This window comes from Helianthus annuus, chromosome 3 (genome assembly GCF_002127325.2).
Source record: "Helianthus annuus cultivar XRQ/B chromosome 3, HanXRQr2.0-SUNRISE, whole genome shotgun sequence".
Taxonomy (NCBI): domain Eukaryota; kingdom Viridiplantae; phylum Streptophyta; class Magnoliopsida; order Asterales; family Asteraceae; genus Helianthus; species Helianthus annuus.
The window spans coordinates 164,357,367-164,375,621 of record NC_035435.2 but is presented as its reverse complement, the minus strand read 5'-3'; the positions used below and the strand labels follow the sequence as shown (position 1 = coordinate 164,375,621).

Sequence of the window (18,255 nt, the reverse complement as noted above, 5' to 3'; positions counted from 1 at the left end):
TTTATGATATATTTTTTTTTTGCTAAAGTCGTGATTTAACTTAAAAAAAAACTTTTTAGTATTTAATTTGAGGGGTTTAGCTTTAGATTTTAGTTTTTAACATTTAGCTTGGGTGGGGGTGAAGTTGACAAATTGTCAATGGATTGTACTACTTGAATATTTCTTCATGCCTGGCTCTATATAACTCCCTCCTCGCCATTTAGTTCTCCTCACCAAATCATTCCCATTCTACCTTCGTTCAGTTAAGTCGATAGTTTCCTTGCAAGTTATAGATGTTGCATGTTGGTCTATGCCTTGTAGCTTTGTTTGTAGTAAGTATTACCCATTGGGTATACAAATGGAGAAACCTTAAATGCAATGGAACTCTTCCTCCCGGTTCAATGGGTTGGCCGCTACTCGGTGAAACTCTACAATTCATCGCCCCAAGTCACACGTTGGATACTTCGGCTTTCATTAAGAACAGGATAAAAAGGTGAATTCGTTTTTTAGAAACGCAAAAATAATTTAAGGCGGTTGTATAACAGGTTATAAAATGTAGTTATATAGTACCTTCGGTAAATAATGCGATTGCTATTATTAAACTCCTTTGGTACATAATAATCCAACTTTTCACAAATACACTTTGGACATCTTTTGGACACTTTAACACCATTCTGTTTTAGCGAAACATATTGTATATATGACAAAATCCATGATTGTGAATAGTGAATTGTGCTAAAATGCACCATCTCCAATTTGCTAAAACGCGCCGCCTCATCTACACTAAAATGAGCCGGGTTTTTTTTAAGCTACGGAAAGTTGCCGTTTTTTTGGTTTTTAGGGTTTTTTTAGTAGTAGTATTTTTGTTTTAGCTTCTCTATTTTGTTACAATTTCAAGCTTCTGTATTTGTTTTTCACTATTTTAGACCTTTCACGTCTCTGTTTTGTTATATTTGTGGTTTTTAATGTTTAACTTTTAGGTTTCTCATTATATTTTCCACCCAGTATCGTGATGAACCAAACCAATACTAATCAAATTCCCCTCGTATCCCCGCGGCAACGCGCGGTTCGATACATCTCGTTATTTACATAATATAAAGAGTAAATTGCCATTTTAGTCCTTGAGTTTTGTCCAAATTTACCATTTTAGTCCAAATAGTTTTTTTTTGCCTCTGGGTCCCTGACTTTTCCCTTTTGTTGCCATTTTGATCACATACACTAACTCCATCCAAAAACTCCATCTTTAACTAGGGGTATTTTGGGGATTTTCATTTTAAATGTTTTCAATTGCCATTTTGATCCAATTCCAAAAAATCAAAAAAATTCAAAAAAAATTCTAAAAAATAATAAAAATTCTAAAAAATCATAAAAATTCTAAAAAATCCAAAAAATCCGTTTCGGCGCGAACCGTTTCGAACCCGAACCGTTTCGAGCTGAACCGTTTCGACGCGAACCGTTTCGACCCGTACCGTTTCGAGCTGAACCGTTTCGACGCGAACCGTTTTGACCCGTACCGTTTTGAAGCCGAACCGTTTCAAGCCGAACCGTTTCAACCCATATTGTTTCGAAGCCGAACCGTTTCAAGCCGTACCGTTTTGAACCGAACCGTGCCTTATCGAACCGAACCGTTTCGAGCTGAACCGTTTCGACGGTTCGGGTCGAAACGGTTCGGTTCGAAAGGGTTCAATTCGAAACGGTTCGCATCGAAACGGTTCGGTTCGCGTCGATAAGGCACGGTTCGCGTCGAAATGATTCAGCTTGAAACGGTTCGGGTCGAAACGGTACGCGTCGAAACGGTTCATCTCGAAACGGTTCGCGTCGAAACGGTTCAGCTTGAAATGGTACGGGTCGAAACGGTTCGGCTCGAAACGGTTCGGGTCGAAACGATTCGCGTCAAAACGGTTCAGCTCGAAACGGTTCGGGTCGAAACGGTACGGGTCGAAACGGTTCAGCTCGAAACGGTTCGGGTTCGAAACGGTTCGCGCCGAAACGGATTTTTTGGATTTTTTAGAATGTTTTAGAATTTTTATGATTTTTTAGAATTTTTATTATTTTTTAGAATTTTTTGGAATTTTTTTGATTTTTTGGAATTTTTTTTGATTTTTTGGAATTGGATCAAAATGGCAATTGAAAACATTTAAAATGAAAATCCCCAAAATACCCCTGGTTAAAGATGGAGTTTTTGGATGGAGTTAGTGTATGTGATCAAAATGGCAACAAAAGGGAAAAGTCAGGGACCCAGAGGCAAAAAAAACTATTTGGACTAAAATGACAAATTTGGACAAAACTCAGGGACTAAAATGGCAATTTACTCTAATATAAATTAGCAACAATTTGATGATTTGAGGTGTTGCACCCCGTGTTTTGAGGGTGTTTTTTTTTTTTTTTTTTTTTTTTTTTTTAAAAGTTTTGATATTTCATTATAAACCCAAACTACTTGATTTTGTATTGTTAACCCAAAAGTTTTTAGTTTTTTCAATTTAACCTAACAACTTTTTTACTTTCATCTTTGATTCCCTTATATTTTTCATATTTTGCAAAACTTTTTTACGTTTTGGTCAGATTTAACCATAAAAATCAACTGAGTTAGGGCTAAACGACATAACGTGCAAGAGTTTGCAGACATCAAGTACGTTTTTTGTACTCTTTGAAAAAAAGACACACTTTACAATCTAGTATCAAGATTTTTGTAATTTACCCAAAAATCTATTATACCTTGGTATATTTTGTAATAAAGAAGTTTCTTGAATAGAATTTTCATCAAAAAGTCTCCTGATTAATTTGATTGTGTGCCTTAAGTAATAAAAAAATAAGCAAATGTAATTTAAACTAGTTTATAAATAAAACCCAAATTTTAGCATTTATCTCTAATAAATAGGTTAAGATTGCCACCTTGATATTAGTTATGATATGTACGTTTCAATTCAGTGCTTCATGTCATCAAAATTGTGACAATCAATTTTATATTTTAGATACGGATCTATATTTCGAACTAGTTTGTTTGGTTCACGAGTTATAGTATCAACTGATTCGGAACTTAGTTATATGGTGTTCCAACAAGAAGGCCGATCCTTTGAAAGTTGGTATCCACCGAGCTTTAGAAAGGTATTAGGGAACCAAAGTCTAGCTTTTATGCATGGAGGCTTGCGTAAGTATCTCAAAAACATGGTGCTAACTGTAATCGGTTCCCAAAGCCTTAAAAATATATTTTCTGAAGTTGAAACTGTAGCAACAAGAAACATGGAGAGGTGGGTTAGCCAGGAAACAACGGAATTGAAAACTGCAGTTGCAGATGTAAGTATTTTGTTTTCAAAACATGGCAAGTTATTAACTCAATCTTATAATATTATATATTTAGAGTAAAGTTCCGGTACAAATAATTTTAACGTACTAAACGTACGAATAACATGAAAAAGACAAAAACACGCTGTCACATTTTTGTAATTATTTGCTTGTAGGGTAATTATCAAAATTACCCTACAAGATCAAAATTACTCTACAAGAACATTTTACAAAATTACTCTATATACAAAGATCAAAATTACTCTACAAGATCATTTGTAGAGTAATTTTGATAATTACTAATAATTACGAAAATGCCACCGTGTTTTTTCAGCAAAACCTTCCGTTCGTACGTTTTGTACGTTAAAATTATTTGTATTTGATCTTTTGTCTATATATTTATATTGGTGTTTAATCAGATGATATATGAGTTCATGGGGAAAAAAATGATAAGTTATGATCCGGTGGAGAAGCCTTCTGAGAATTTAAGAGAGAATTATGAAGCTTTTGTTCGAGGACTATATTCATTTCCTTTGGAGATACCTGGAACTGCTTATTACAAGTGTTTACAGGTAGACAATTGATGTTATTTAATCTATATGGATAGTTTATTCCACAGTCTCAACCAGTTTTATAACCCAATAAGTAGAAGTGGATATTAGTATTTTACTTCTCATTCACGGATTAAAAAAAACAAACTAGAATAATCATACTCAGTAAATCCTAACAATAGCAAAGTTAAGGTAGGGTCTAAGGAGGGTAGATGTAGACAGTCTTACCTCTACCCCGTAGGGTCTGAAAATATCATTATTTCGAATTAAATACACAAACTATTATGATTCAGAAAAGGATTGAGTCATTGACGAAGTGTTCGTTTCCAGACCAGCCCAACCTCACCAAATAAGCTGTGACCCTATTTTAATTTGTGTCATTAGTCATTACCCAAGTTGGCAAGCTCATTTTGCCACCTGTAAGAAACTTGTTAATGGGTTCATGGGTAGAACTAGAGGGGGTTTAAGAGGGGCCGTTGACCCCTGACCACGTGAATTAGTTAAGAATATTAGGTAAAAGTCGAAGATTTTTCTAGTTATAGAAAACATAATTTGAGCCCTCTAGTTGTAGCCTGTAGAGGAGAAAGACTTATCATGATCCCCCTGGTAAAAGTTCTAGTTTCACCCTTGAATGGACTCTTAAAGAGAACCTAAGCTGTGTTGGCAGCGGAAGTTTAACATGTTCATGAACATCATTTGCAGAACTTGATTCACCACAATCATATGATGAATTCATGATGAGCAAACTAACAAACAACACACACTCGAATAGAATATGATGATTGATAATGAAGGATATTATATCGAAATATCTTGGTACCGGTTATTGATCCCGGCAAATTGTTTATATACATATTGTGAGGGACAGTTATTACCGGCGGTTACTTTTGGCGGGAGTAACCACCATTTGAACCGGTATGTCATAGGTGACATGTCCCTTTATATATATTCGATACACATACATATATATATAAGTATAATAGAGTTATGTTTACATAATATACATAATAAATATGAAATATAATCAAGTTTATATATTTTAACACACCCCCTTAAACTGGATTATATTTGCGGGAGTGCATAAGAACGCTTCGATTGGCTTCATTCACCGCCTTCTCAGCCAGCCGAAAATCGAATCTCCGTCGCTTTTGTGCTTTCTTCAGTCCCATCCATTCATTTCCAGCAAATAGAGCATAATGCTCTTTATCTTCTTCCGGTATACATCTCGTGCTCATCGTTCTTCTCCCCTGAACAGCAGCTTGATCTTCAGTTCCTGTATATCTCAGTTCTTTCTTGCTCATGGCAGTCTTCCTTGTTCATTGTTTTGCCGTCTCTCACATCATCTTGAACCGACTTGAATTTGTAGCAGTAAATGAGAACATCTAAATACATAGCATATATAACTCTCGTGAACTCTCTTTCTTGGTAGTCATGACCCATATCTTTAGATACCATTGCCCACAGATTATTCGATGTCACAGTCCTATGGCCCCTTCTCTTTTTACTATCATGTACAGTTCCAGCAAATTCACCTTCCGATTGTTACTCATGTACACAGGAATCGGTCTATTGTGATTCTCATCCTTATTCTTAGAAACCAGTCTATCATTTCTTCGAATTTAACTTCTAATTCGAACTTGTATTTCATCACGTATTCATTGTCTTCCAACATATCTAAGAGAGCCTTACAATCTTGAAACTCGATGAATTTCATTGCTTGCAGAATCATTATATTCCAATCAGGTTCATTGGAAGATAGATTCAAAATTTCAAAATAAACATTCAACTAATCAGATTTGAACGCTTCATGATCTGATTCTCTATTGATTATTGATTGTTTCTCTCTCGAACCGAGTTCATCCTCTCTTGTAAAACCAGTTATATTATTTTTCTTATTCAAAAGGGGTGTGCCGAAAGTGGGAAAATTTTGCATTTTTCTCCATTAAATTGCACCGTGTATCCTTGAATCACCAGTTGATCAAGGCTGAGAACGTTTCTGTCTAATTCGGGAGTATAATAAACAGTTTGAATTCGAAATTTCTCATTCCCTGATATTACATCCACAACCCCTATACCCCTTATGAAAAAGAAGTGATTTTCACCGGTGTTTGTTTCAACACCGAACAATGCATCTAAATTACCAGAGTAGTGACATTTATAACTCGTATTTACATACCAGATTTCAGACCAAAGACCTCCATCAGTGCCGTTGAATATGAATTCTGAGTTTCGAACTTCATCTTCTTCATGTTTTTGAATGCCGGTATCAATGGCTTGCCTGATCAAAAGAGTTGCTACATCATCTTCTTTTGCCTTGCAGTAAGCAATTTGATGACCGAGTTGATTGCAGTAGTAGCATCTTCTTTGTATTGTCTTTGCCATCGATCGTTCCCTTTGTTCGTCGGAACAGTGTTTACATGGTAAAACCGTTGCAGACGTGTAAACCCTTTCTCCTTCATAATCTGCCGTGGCTCTGATACCACATGTTGGCAGCGGAAGTTTAACATGTTCATGAACATCATTTGCAGAACTTGATTCACCACAATCATATGATGAATTCATGATGAACAAACTAACAAACAACACACAATCGAATAGAATAGAATATGATGATTGATATTGAAGGATATTATATCGAAATATCTTGGTACCAATTATTGATCCCGGCAAATTGTTTATATACATATTGTGAGGGACAATTATTACGGCGGTTACTTTTGGCGGGAGTAACCACCATTTGAACCGGTATGTCACACTACTAGAAAAATTAAAATTTCTTACACCAGTTTTCCTAGGAAATGCGTCATAAAACTGGCTTTTCTACGCATTTATGATAAACACTTGATGTAGGAAAACAGCTCGTAGGAAACCTGTTTTTAACGCATTTCCTACACATTTTCTACGAAATTAGTACGTCACAAATTGCTACGAATCTCCTACAATATATTTAATTATTATCTTTTAGGATTTATTTTTTTTCTACACATTTCCGACCAAAATAAAAAAAAAACAAAAAAATAACAAATTTTAATACAACATTATTTGTGACTCACTTCCTACAAAAAGATTAGAAGTGTTGTTACAAATTTCCTAGAAAACTAAGTATTTTTTGTGACCCACTTCCTACAAATAAATTAGAAGTGTTGTTACAAATTTTCTAGGAAACTGAGTATTTTTTGTGACCCACTTCCTACAAATAAATTAGAAGTGTTGTTACAAATTTCCGAGGAAACTGAGTATTTTTGTGACCCACTTCCTACAAATAAATTAGAAGTGTTGTTACAAATTTCCGAGGAAACTATGTATTTTTTGTGACCCACTTCCTACAAATAAATTAGAAGTGTTGTTACAAATTTCCGAGGAAACTGAGTATTTTTTGTGACCCATTTTCTACAAATAAATTAGAAGTGTTGTTACAAATTTCCGAGGAAACTGAGTATGTTTTGTGACAAATTTCCGACAAAATAAAGAAAAAAGGTCTACTATTTTTGTCCGTTTTCCGACAAAAGCTATTTATGTTGTGACACTGTCCACCACCGCCACCCACCACCACCAGTTTATTTTAGAAGCCTGTAGAAGTTAAACAACAAACAATCTTCTTCTTGTAGACTGCAGACATTTGGTCCACCTCTTCTGCTACAGATGTCTGTAGATGTGGTGCGCATACTGCAGACATTTTACCTCTTAAAAAACAAACAACACCTAAGTCTACCAAATCATGCCTAATCCACTATTCCCAAGTCAATGTCGGCCTGCATATATATAAATACACATACAGATACATTACATACATACATACATACATACATACATACATACATACATACATACATACATACATACATACATACATACATACATACATACATACATACATACATACATACATACATACATACATACATACATACATACATACATACATACATACATACATACATACATACATACATACATACATACATACATACATACATACATACATACATACATACATACATACATACATACATACATAGATACATACATACATACATACATACATACATACATACATACATACATACATACATACATACATACATACATACATACATACATACATACATACATACATACATACATACATACATACATACATACATACATACATACATACATACATACATACATACATACATACATACATACATACATACATACATACATACATACATACATACATACATACATACAGTACGTGCGTGCGTGCGTGCGTGCATGCATGCATACATACATACATACATGTAGATACAAACATGCATATACGTACATATACATACATACATACCCACATACACAAATACATATATACATACTCACATTATACTCATATCCATTTGTCCACATAGTTACGTACATTTAATATTTAAAATAAAAATAATTATATAGGTTGTTTCTTACACATTTGTGACAAATCCTTAAATGTCGTAAGAAATGTGTCACAACGTGCAATGGATTTAAGCATTTTGGCATAAATGCGTAGGAAATTGTATTCATACATGGATTCTTTCCTACGCCTTTGTGACAATTATATTTAAAAATAAGCATTTTGTCATAAATGTATAGAAATATGTTTATTTTATAATTATTATATACTAGTTTTATTATTATTTAACCTTTTGTAGATTATTTGTGACAGATTTGTGACGTAACTGTCAATCAATTAGGATTTTCTTATTTTTTGTCAGAAACTTGTCACAAGTTGTGACGAAATTCCGACGGATGGCTTAAGTTATAAATATTTCGTCATAAATGTGTAGGAAACGATATTGTTTTCCCTTATTTTTTTGGCTTATATAAATATTTATTCGGTAAAAAATAATAATTAACCTTTTGTAGATTATTTCCTACAGATTTTTGACGCAACTGTCAATTAATTAGGGTTTTCTTATTTTTCGTCATAAATGTGTAGGAAACGATATCATTTTCCCTTATTTTTTGTTTTGTAGGTTATTTCCGATAGATTTATTACGCAACTGTAAATTAATTAGGGTTTTCTTATTTTTCGTCATGGATGCATCGAAAATTTGTAACAAAATCTTGAAATTTTTTTTTGTAGGAAATTCGTCATAAAAGTGTAGTAATCTGTGACGAAAAAAATTGTGTAGGAAATTTATGTAGGAAATTGTCCCTTTTTCTAGTAGTGTCATAGGTGACATGTCCCTTTATATACATAATAAATATGAAATATAATCAAGTTTATATATTCTAACAAGCTGGCGATTTCCAAACCTGGCCCGTGAGGGCTGGAGTGAGATGCCCGTGAGCAAGGTGCTCGCAGCCTCGCAAGGTGGGAAGCAAATGGTGGGATTGGTTGGGTTTTTGTATTTTTTTATTACTTTTACGTCGACTTGTATCATGTGAAAAAATCACTTGTGCATCACATTTATTTTTAGCTCTCATTTTACATATAGTGTTTGGGTAGAATAATTAAAATAGATAATGTTTTAGTTCTAGAAAAACATTAATTTATATAACTTTTAACACTACATTTATTTCTTCAATACAATATTTTTTGAGTTAATTACTGTTTTCGTCCCTGTAGTTTGTCAAAAATCACTATTTCAGTCCATTAGTTTAAAAATTGTGATTTCAGTCCCTGTGGTTTCACTTTCGTAACCATTTCAGTCCATGTGGTTTCACTTTCGTAACCATTTCAATCCATTATTCTGTTAAGTACAGGGACTGAAATGGTTACGAGGTGGACTGAAATGGTTACAAAAGTGAAACCACAGGGACTGAAATCACAATTTTTAAACTAATGGACTGAAATAGTGATTTTTGACAAACCATAGGGACGAAAACAGTAATTAACTCATATTTTTTTCTATTTATATAAACTATTTTACTAATAACGATTGTTTTATTATGATAAGTTAATTAAATTTCTGTAAATAATTATATTTATTATAAAAAAGCAATATATTTGAATATTAAAAATAAATGTAAAATGTGGTGATGATATGAAATGTATGTTATCTATGAAGAACGTTTGTAATTAACCAAAAGACATTTGGCTTAGTGGTACTAAGATGTGTAAAATGGCGTCGCTTCCCATGAGGTCAAGGCTTCGAGTATCACAGTAGACAAATAGTGTTAATATTTAGGAGTACGATTAGATTGTTCATAAAATGGTGCTATAAAAAATAAGTAGAAATCTAATGACACACTTAGGCGTGTTGGTGGGTGTTTTCGGGGTTTTGGGTTGGAGATCTAACGCGTCACTTCCTTGATATAATCAGGGAAGAAAGAAGGTGATGATGATGCTTAAGAACATGCTAGAAGAAAGACAGGCTAAGCCAAATGAGGTCCAAAATGATTTCTTTGATTATGTTATTGAAGAACTCAAGAAAAATGATACAACCCTTACAGAAGAAATTTCTTTGGACTTGATATTTGGGCTATTGTTTGCTAACCATGAATCAACTTCCCAAGCGATAACATTAGCAATCAAGTTTCTAACAGATAATCCTCGAGCACTGAAGGAATTGGCGGTATGTGAAAATCTTAAAATCCCAAAAAAGATTTCACTCGTTTAACATGCTTGTTATTTTATGCACACAGGAAGAACACGAGCTAATTTTAAAAAAGCGAGAAAAACCGGAGGCTGGACTTACATGGGAAGAATATAAATCGATGACATTCACTTTTCAGGTGTTCACTGGTTATCCTTTGTATTTATAATTTCTGACCAAAACTAGAAATTGCAAGGATGGATGCATGACTAGTTAAAACAGGCTCGGGTTAGGCATGCTGACTAACAAATGCCTTTTCCATTATTTTTAACCTTTTACAAACTGTTCCAACTATAACTATGATTAAAGAAGCCATAACATGACTACTAATAATCAGTTTTCTTAATAAAGTAGTTTATGTATTCAAAAAAATACACTATTAATTAATTTTTCTTATATGACCCGTTTTACCCAAGTGGTATAAACATAACCAAACGACTCATTTATATGTAAATTGATCAAATATGAACTAACTACATAACTTACAGATTATTAACGAAACACTACGGTTGGGTAACATAGCTCCAGTAGCGTTCAGCAAAGCATTAACGGATATCAAGTTCAAAGGTAACTACTAAACATTTGCTTGTAACTTTCTAGATATCGTAAGATTCATATGCGTATCTTATGGGTACCTGATACAGAAATTGACTTAATGCAGACTACACTATCCCATCTGGTTGGGTGGTGATGGTATGTTCGCCAGCCGTCCATTTAGACCCTGTTAACTATAAGGATCCACTAAAGTTCAATCCCTGGAGATGGGAGGTAACCGCTGTATGCATTTCACAGCAAATAAATAAAGACCAAAAAATTTCCGAAAATGAACCTATGACCAGAAAGTTAATCTAAAATGAATATGTACGATCTATGCGAAAACGTACTCCATGTGTCAAACTCTGTGCAAAACACACTCCACATGGACACACTAGGGCTCGAGTGCAAAAATAAATTCGGTTTTTTTACATCTTTTGCCGGGGTGTACAAAGAAATCAATGGCTGCAGACGGGACGCGCAAAGAATTAAAGTAGCCGGTGGGACATGCAAAGAAATGAAAGTCGCTAGAGGGATGACAAGGAAAATGATTTTTAAAACCAAGAGTTTTATGAGTAAACTACGTACATTTTTTGTCCTTGTTGTTTGTCCAAAATAAAACTATTAGCCTAATAGTTAATTTTTGCATTTATCATCCTATAGTGTCATTATTGTTTGGGTTTAAATCCACCATTTAAACGCCATTCATTTCAGACGTTTGTTTTCTCCCACGTTTGCATTTATATGATTTTTTTAGACAAACTATAAGGACGAAAATTATCGGACTAATAGTTTTATTTTGGACAAATATAAGGACGAAAATTGTAGTTTACTCGGTTTTTAAATTTCTTAGTTCGATTTGTTGCAATGTGGAGTGTGATTGCACGCAGAATTCTTCTAAGGTGGTTTTCTCACAAAGAATACATGTGTCACACAGCTAAATTTTCCACATGGAGTGCGTTTTTGCATCAAGTTTGACACGTTTACATGCTCATTTTAGAATTTTGAAAAGTCAATGTTAATTTTGGTGTAGTTTTTTGGTCATATGTTCATTTTAGGAATTTTCCCATAATTAAATAAATGATATAAACTTGAAGTCTTAAACTGTATTGCAACTTTCAAGTAGGGGATGGAATTGAAAGGTTCTTCAAAGACTTTCATGGTTTTTGGAGGCGCCCAGAGGTATTGTGTTGGAGCAGATTTGGCTAGACTTCAAATGGCCATCTTTTTGCATTGCCTAGTGACCAAATATTGGTAAATATAGAATCAAGAATATATTATAATGATAGAGATATAATTAAAGATCGAGATATATTAACTTACATCTTTACAAATTTAGGTGGCAACCAATCAAAGGAGGAGATATTGTACGAACTCCAGCTTTACAGTTTCCTAATGGATTTCATGTTCAGTTCTTTGAGAAAGATAAACAACAATAAGATCGATCCAATTAACATCTGGAACAGTTAGTCATATCATAGAAATATCAACTTTCATTTAAATAAAGAGATGGGGAGAGTTTCACCTTGTAACACCCCCAAAATTTCACCTGCGGAAACCCCGCGAGGCGTGTTACGCATCAGAGTTCGAGCCACCAATCACATTGAACCAATGATAAATTTTCAAATAAGTCATGACATTATTTTACCAAAATAAGTTGTCAACATAATATTAGTTCTCAAAAATTGTGTAGCGGAAGCATGTATTAAGTTGTTTAGCAATTGTTTCATAATAACGCATAAAACCAATGTAATTCAATCTAAGAGCTTCGATCCATGACCACTCCAGCACTCCCAGATAGCAAGCTTCCCCGTTCCAAAATACTTAACGACCTGCGAGCATGTAACACGTGTATCAGACAAAGCTGGCGAGTTCACAGTTTTAGAAAACGTTTGTTACCCGTTGTGTATAAAACCGTTCAATACCCAATGCAAGTAATATTGTTAATATCTCATTTCCAAACACGGACGGCTCGTGAAATACATGACTGCCCTTCCCACGTACTCCTATCTAGTACTGGGCCAGACTGGGTCATTAGTTCACCTCCGTCCTCTACAGGCACGGGGTGAGGGTGCCAAACCTAAGTAGCGCTACTAACTAATACCCGATGAGGGACTTACAAAAGATGATAGGTGAGAATATTAACCAATATACTCGTTTTTACCCAAAGACTCATCCCCCCATGGAATACCCACTGACTGTCCCCAACCACTGGGACGCATGCTCGAATGTAGTGAACTCACCTTGGTTTGCTCGGTAGAATTATTTACTCGTTTAACAACAGTGATTTACCAAGCCCTATGATAGTTACACATAACAGTCAGTTTGCATATCAGCACAACACGTATTATTTCACATTTAATCATCAACTAGTGTACACGAATACAAGTGTTAACATTCATCAGCAGGCATGGCATACCAATTAATCAAGCCCAAACCTGTTATATTTCGGTCAACTGTTATTCTTCGGTCAACAGTTATCCTTCGGTCAACAGTTTTGTTTCGACACACAGTTATATTTCGATTCACAGTCATCCTTCGATTCACACATATCTTTCGATCACACCTATCCTTCGATCACACCTATCCTTCGATCACACATATCTTTCGATTCACACATAACTTTCGATCACACATATCTTTCGATCATATTGTTATCTTTCGGTCATGCTGTTATGTTGTTTCCATAGTTTAAGCAATATTGTTACGATCACTAATTAATTCGGTTGACCATTATAACTGTTTTCCCTAATTACAATTTTCAATTAACACAATATCAACAAATCAATCAGTAACATATAGATCAAACAAGGCAAGTTTAAGCTATCTTACAGGAACCCTAATCCAAATCAACATGAACAATTCTTAACACGCAACTCTTTCCGTAACCGTCTATCACGAAACAATATTTACGAACATCACATCACTCGAAATCAGCAGGCCATATATGATCATCATACATTAACACAAATAATCATATCCAGTCACATTAACAATCCTGAGTATGAACATATACATGCTAACAAACATTAATCGCTGGTCATGATTCCCACAAATACCAACAAGAACTCGAATTAAGTAAGGATAAAGTACTAACCAGAAGATAACACTTATCACAAGAGAGAGCCACGAAGGGGGGGGGGGGGGTCCTTGACTACTACCGTCGCACAATCAAGAATAAAAAGGCTTCGGTGATAATGTTTAAGTTACTGCCGTTGATGGTTTTTGAGAGGAAGTTAGGGTTTGCAACCAGTATAGTGAATTCCCTAGATAACTTACATATACATATCAAAAGAAAGGAATGGGCCAAACCGGTTGGGCCTGAGTGGAAAGACTGGGCCGAAAGTTGAGGTCTTGGGTCGAAAGATCTTAGGTCGAAGGATCTCAGGTCGAAAGGTCTCAGCTTGAAAGATCTCCTGTCTTTCGTTCGAAGGATATCCGAAAGATTGTCGAAGGAGCTTATGTCTTACGGTCGAAGGATCTTGGGAATTTGGGTTGTCACATCATCCCCAACTTGAAGAAAATTTCGTCCCGAAATTTGACAAGTAAGTACGAGTGAAGTGACAATCAAGATTGCTGCGGATTTTCCCCAGGTGTTACATCATCCCCAACTTGAAGAGGAATTTCGTCCCGAAATTCGCCAGTGATAATCATGGTTGGTTCCACCTCTTGAACCATTGAGGGTATTGAAGTTTCAACGGATCCTTACATTCCTATGCAAACTTCGGTCCACGTATTGAGGTTTAACAAATCCACACAATTGTCATACAACTTATGCTAGCGGACCTTGACTCCTTAGTCCGTGTTTTCGATAGGTTCTCTGATAAATACAACCGTTCCGATGACTTCAGATTTCGACAAAGGTATCATAAGGGTTTCATCAGGCAACACAGTCTCACATCCATGTCATACATACTATTACGACTGTTATCCCACCCCATCAATTAGTCCGGGTTTGTGAGCCATGTCACAGTTTCATTCTAGTAATTCGAATGTTCCCACGCGTCGAAAACTAAGATTACCATGTTTACTATAGTGTACTGCACTCTCCTGGGGTGACACTTTCGATCATGACACGTTCGTCCCCATCAAACTCCCAGAGTTTCTTAAGCTCATCAGTTTTCTCTAACAGTTACGCATTGCCATCCAACAATTTCGATCTAAACAATCTTCAAGAGTTTTGAGCTCAAGTCCTGAACCTGTGATTAGGTTATCACTCACCTTCATTCAACAAGGAGATTAGCGTTACTGTCCAAGCGATGCCTCAAACAAGGTTATATGCATACTAATACGGTAACAGCTGCTGTAGAACTCACCCAAGGATAAGCGTCCTTCCAGTTCTACCAAAGTTAGCCATACACATGCTCACAGCATGTCCTCGTGAGCAAGGAGGGTTCGCTTACTCTGATCGGTTGCCCCACGGTGATACGAGATGTTCGTGCCTAGACGTAAGCCGAGGATATCGTGTATTGCCTGTCATAAATCAGGTATAGCTCCAATATCAGAAGTAACAGAAGTTGGCACCTCATGCCTGAGAACGCCTCTCTCAGAAGAACATCCACAGCTTGTGAAGACCCGCTAGTTTTCTTGATTGCAAGAGAGTGTGCTGGTTTCGCGAGACAATTGACGATCACCAGGTGATATCGGTTCCGTTCTGAGTTTTAAGTAAACCAATGACAAATTCATGGTGTTTGTTCTTGTTTCCACATGGGTGTTTCTGGTTACTGCCCCAACAAGTAGGTTTCCGGTGTTCCACTCTAACTTTCGCACATGTCCAACATCATTCGTGTGTAGTGCTATGGGGCCTTCCTGCCCGGTCATTCATACGAGGCTTAAAATCCTAACATCTGCTATCAAGTCCAGACTACTGAAACGTCGGAGTCGGTGTGCCTTGCTCAGTATGAGTTCCATACAGTTGCTGCATAGTGGGATCCACATTTGTTCCATGAGCTAACGAATATCGTCCGCCTTGCCAAAAGTTGCTTCTCCATGGCTTGCATGAACCCAGCTTGTGAATTCTCCTCCATCAGGTCTTCACTTCGAATAAGGTGAGTCTGGTCAGGTGCGTTAGGGTGGATAGCGAACTGCAAAGTCATGTACGTTCAGGTCTCACGGTCGTAATCATCCAAGAATTCCCTCCAGTGTTCTCATCAACTGATAAAGCTTCTTTCGTAGCCAGGGTACACGGGAGGCCCTTGTGATCGGTCTAAGTAACGCGTTCGGTACCGCCCAAGTAATGCCTCCAAGTGAATCCAGAGACCACGATTCCTACCACCGGTTGTGTGTGTCGTGCTGTTCTTCTTTGTAACTCCATTACGTAAGCCGTCACGTCCTCGTATCGCATTGGCGTGTAACTGTAACTCTGATCCGAACAATCGTGGTATACCACTAGATCACCTGCACCCTCCGGTAAAGACGATTCTGAGTACGTTGAAGCGTCGGAATTAGAAAGGTGAAAAGACGTTCTCCTGTTCTGTCCCTCACGAACACAACACTCTGCTGCGCTTAAGGAAGTTAAGCTTCGCGATATTTGCAAGTCATGTGATGAACCTACAACAGCATACACTGAAACCAAGAAATGGTTGTACCCTCGAAGGGGTCTTGGGTGCCAAATCAGTTCCTAACAAAATGAATCCTAGCACGATCCACACGTATTCCCACTTCGTTGTTTACATGATCAAATACATACCTCAAATCTAGATGTTACATTCAACCAGACTTCACACGTAATGACTCTTCCCTCAGGAGCTCCGAGATAAGCTACGGATGTCGTCCATAATGTCCCTTCCCCCTGGGAATGACTCAAAACGTCATCAATAAAGACGGTCGATTCTTGTGGTCCATGAGCTGCTGGTGTGTTGATTATCTCAATGGTCATGGTGCACGAAGTCGCGCTGGCCGTATTGTGTTTGATGTGCTGTTATAAAAGCATTATTCTATTGGACTTCCGTCTAACGATAGTTCATTCGTTAGCCAATCTTCGTATGGAAGCTTGACTCTCGCAACTCGTCGATAAACTTGCCAATACATGGTCGGGCAAACGGTCCCTGGTTGCCACTCTGTTGAGTTCTCGATAATTAGTGCGCGTATGAAATGGTTTATCTCCACGGATATAAATGGGGTTTCCCAAGCGGAAACTAGGTCTGCCAAAACTACTGTCCAACAGTTCTCGAAGTAGCTTATACAGTTATTGCAACCCTCCCGGTGCAAGGCGATAAGAGTATGAGTGTTCGGGGCTTCCTTTAACGTATGATCACTGTGTTTCCAACTAATTGTTGCGGTAATAGGTCTGGAAGTTCATCTAGTTGCACATTGAGATGGGTCACAACAATTGATGGGTCCTCAATCCCATCGCAATTAGCCTGATCATTAGGGTTAGTTGCTATTACAGCGAGGTCATCCTTTCATAGACGCCTTCGGGGCTGTCGTTACTGACATGATGCTAACCTTCTCACTACTCGGGCACTTCAATGCATAAGGTGACGCTAAATTTCTTCCCACAGAGTGCGTCTGAGCGATTTATCTAGTTAATGAGCCATCACTGACTACTGCATCGTAACCACCGAGGATAGTAAAAGTGAGACCGGTGTCGAACGCCTGTCTCCCGTAAGGTCGAGTTTGTGTCCTACTAACATGTGCGGTCGCAGTTGACTTGCCATCAGCCAGTTCCATAACATGTTTGGTTTTGCGAATCATCAGGGTTAAACAGAATTAGGGAGAAGCGATTTACCGCCCAACCAAACCACCATGTTGTTATTGTCCTATCGTTGCCCACATCAATCCCAACTTCCTTTCCGTGAGCACCCCTGCCGGTGCAATTGTTACAGTCACGTGGATTCCTCCCGTTTCGCCATCGCTCTCGTGGTTGTGGTCGTTTTGAATTATCAACGTCCAATACATGCCGAAAGCACCTTCATTTCCATACGGTAGGCTACTATTACAAGTACCTGGGTGTCACGAATACTGTTGCTCTAATGTTGGTGCTTAAAGTCGAACGCCACGTTCTTCCACCACAATGCCCCTTTTTTTTTTTTTTTCACACTTCGTGCCGAGTTCCAAGGTACTACTCGTTGTGTTAGAATTTACACATCCCATACTAAAATCGATTGTCATTGCTAAAGTTCAGATTGGTTTGTAACAGTTGACTCCCGCGAGTCGCTGACCAGAGTTAAAACTTAGATGGAAGTCAGTTCGCTGGTGTTCGTTGCTGGTAATTGAAGTCGGTAGGATACTACACTCATCCTTTCGTTCAGCATTCCAGCAAACGATTCGAATTATCCCCAGTGTTTCAAGAGTGTTGCAAAAGTGATCGTACTTCGAGATTGAGGGCGTTAGTGTGTTAGGTTCAAATA

General features: G+C 36.9%; 1 protein-coding gene across 2 annotated transcripts; it reads left to right on the top strand.

The window, feature by feature from the left end:
* Window positions 1–213: 213 nt before the first annotated feature.
* Window positions 214–12,430, top strand: LOC110930689 (cytochrome P450 87A3). Of its 2 annotated transcripts, XM_035987700.1 has the most exons (10): window positions 214–472; window positions 2,952–3,127; window positions 3,197–3,273; window positions 3,681–3,833; window positions 10,097–10,348; window positions 10,419–10,508; window positions 10,858–10,936; window positions 11,031–11,137; window positions 12,030–12,157; window positions 12,243–12,430. In XM_035987700.1, the coding sequence occupies exons 1-10, from the start codon at window positions 273–275 to the stop codon at window positions 12,340–12,342; spliced, it is 1,362 nt and encodes a 453-aa protein (XP_035843593.1). In that variant the 5' UTR covers window positions 214–272; the 3' UTR covers window positions 12,343–12,430. The 2 variants fall into 2 exon arrangements, with proteins under 2 accessions (XP_035843593.1, XP_022029730.1); XM_022174038.2 differs by having other exon boundaries at window positions 2,952–3,273.
* Window positions 12,431–18,255: the final 5,825 nt, after the last annotated feature.

Coding starts and splice junctions, on each gene's coding strand:
- LOC110930689 (XM_022174038.2), top strand. CDS start 273: ATGTTGCATGTTGGTCTATGCCTTGTAGCTTTGTTTGTAGTAAGTATT. Junction 473..2,951: donor ATTAAGAACAGGATAAAAAG/GTGAATTCGTTT, acceptor TTTATATTTTAG/ATACGGATCTATATTTCGAA. Junction 3,834..10,096: donor CTTATTACAAGTGTTTACAG/GTAGACAATTGA, acceptor TGATATAATCAG/GGAAGAAAGAAGGTGATGAT.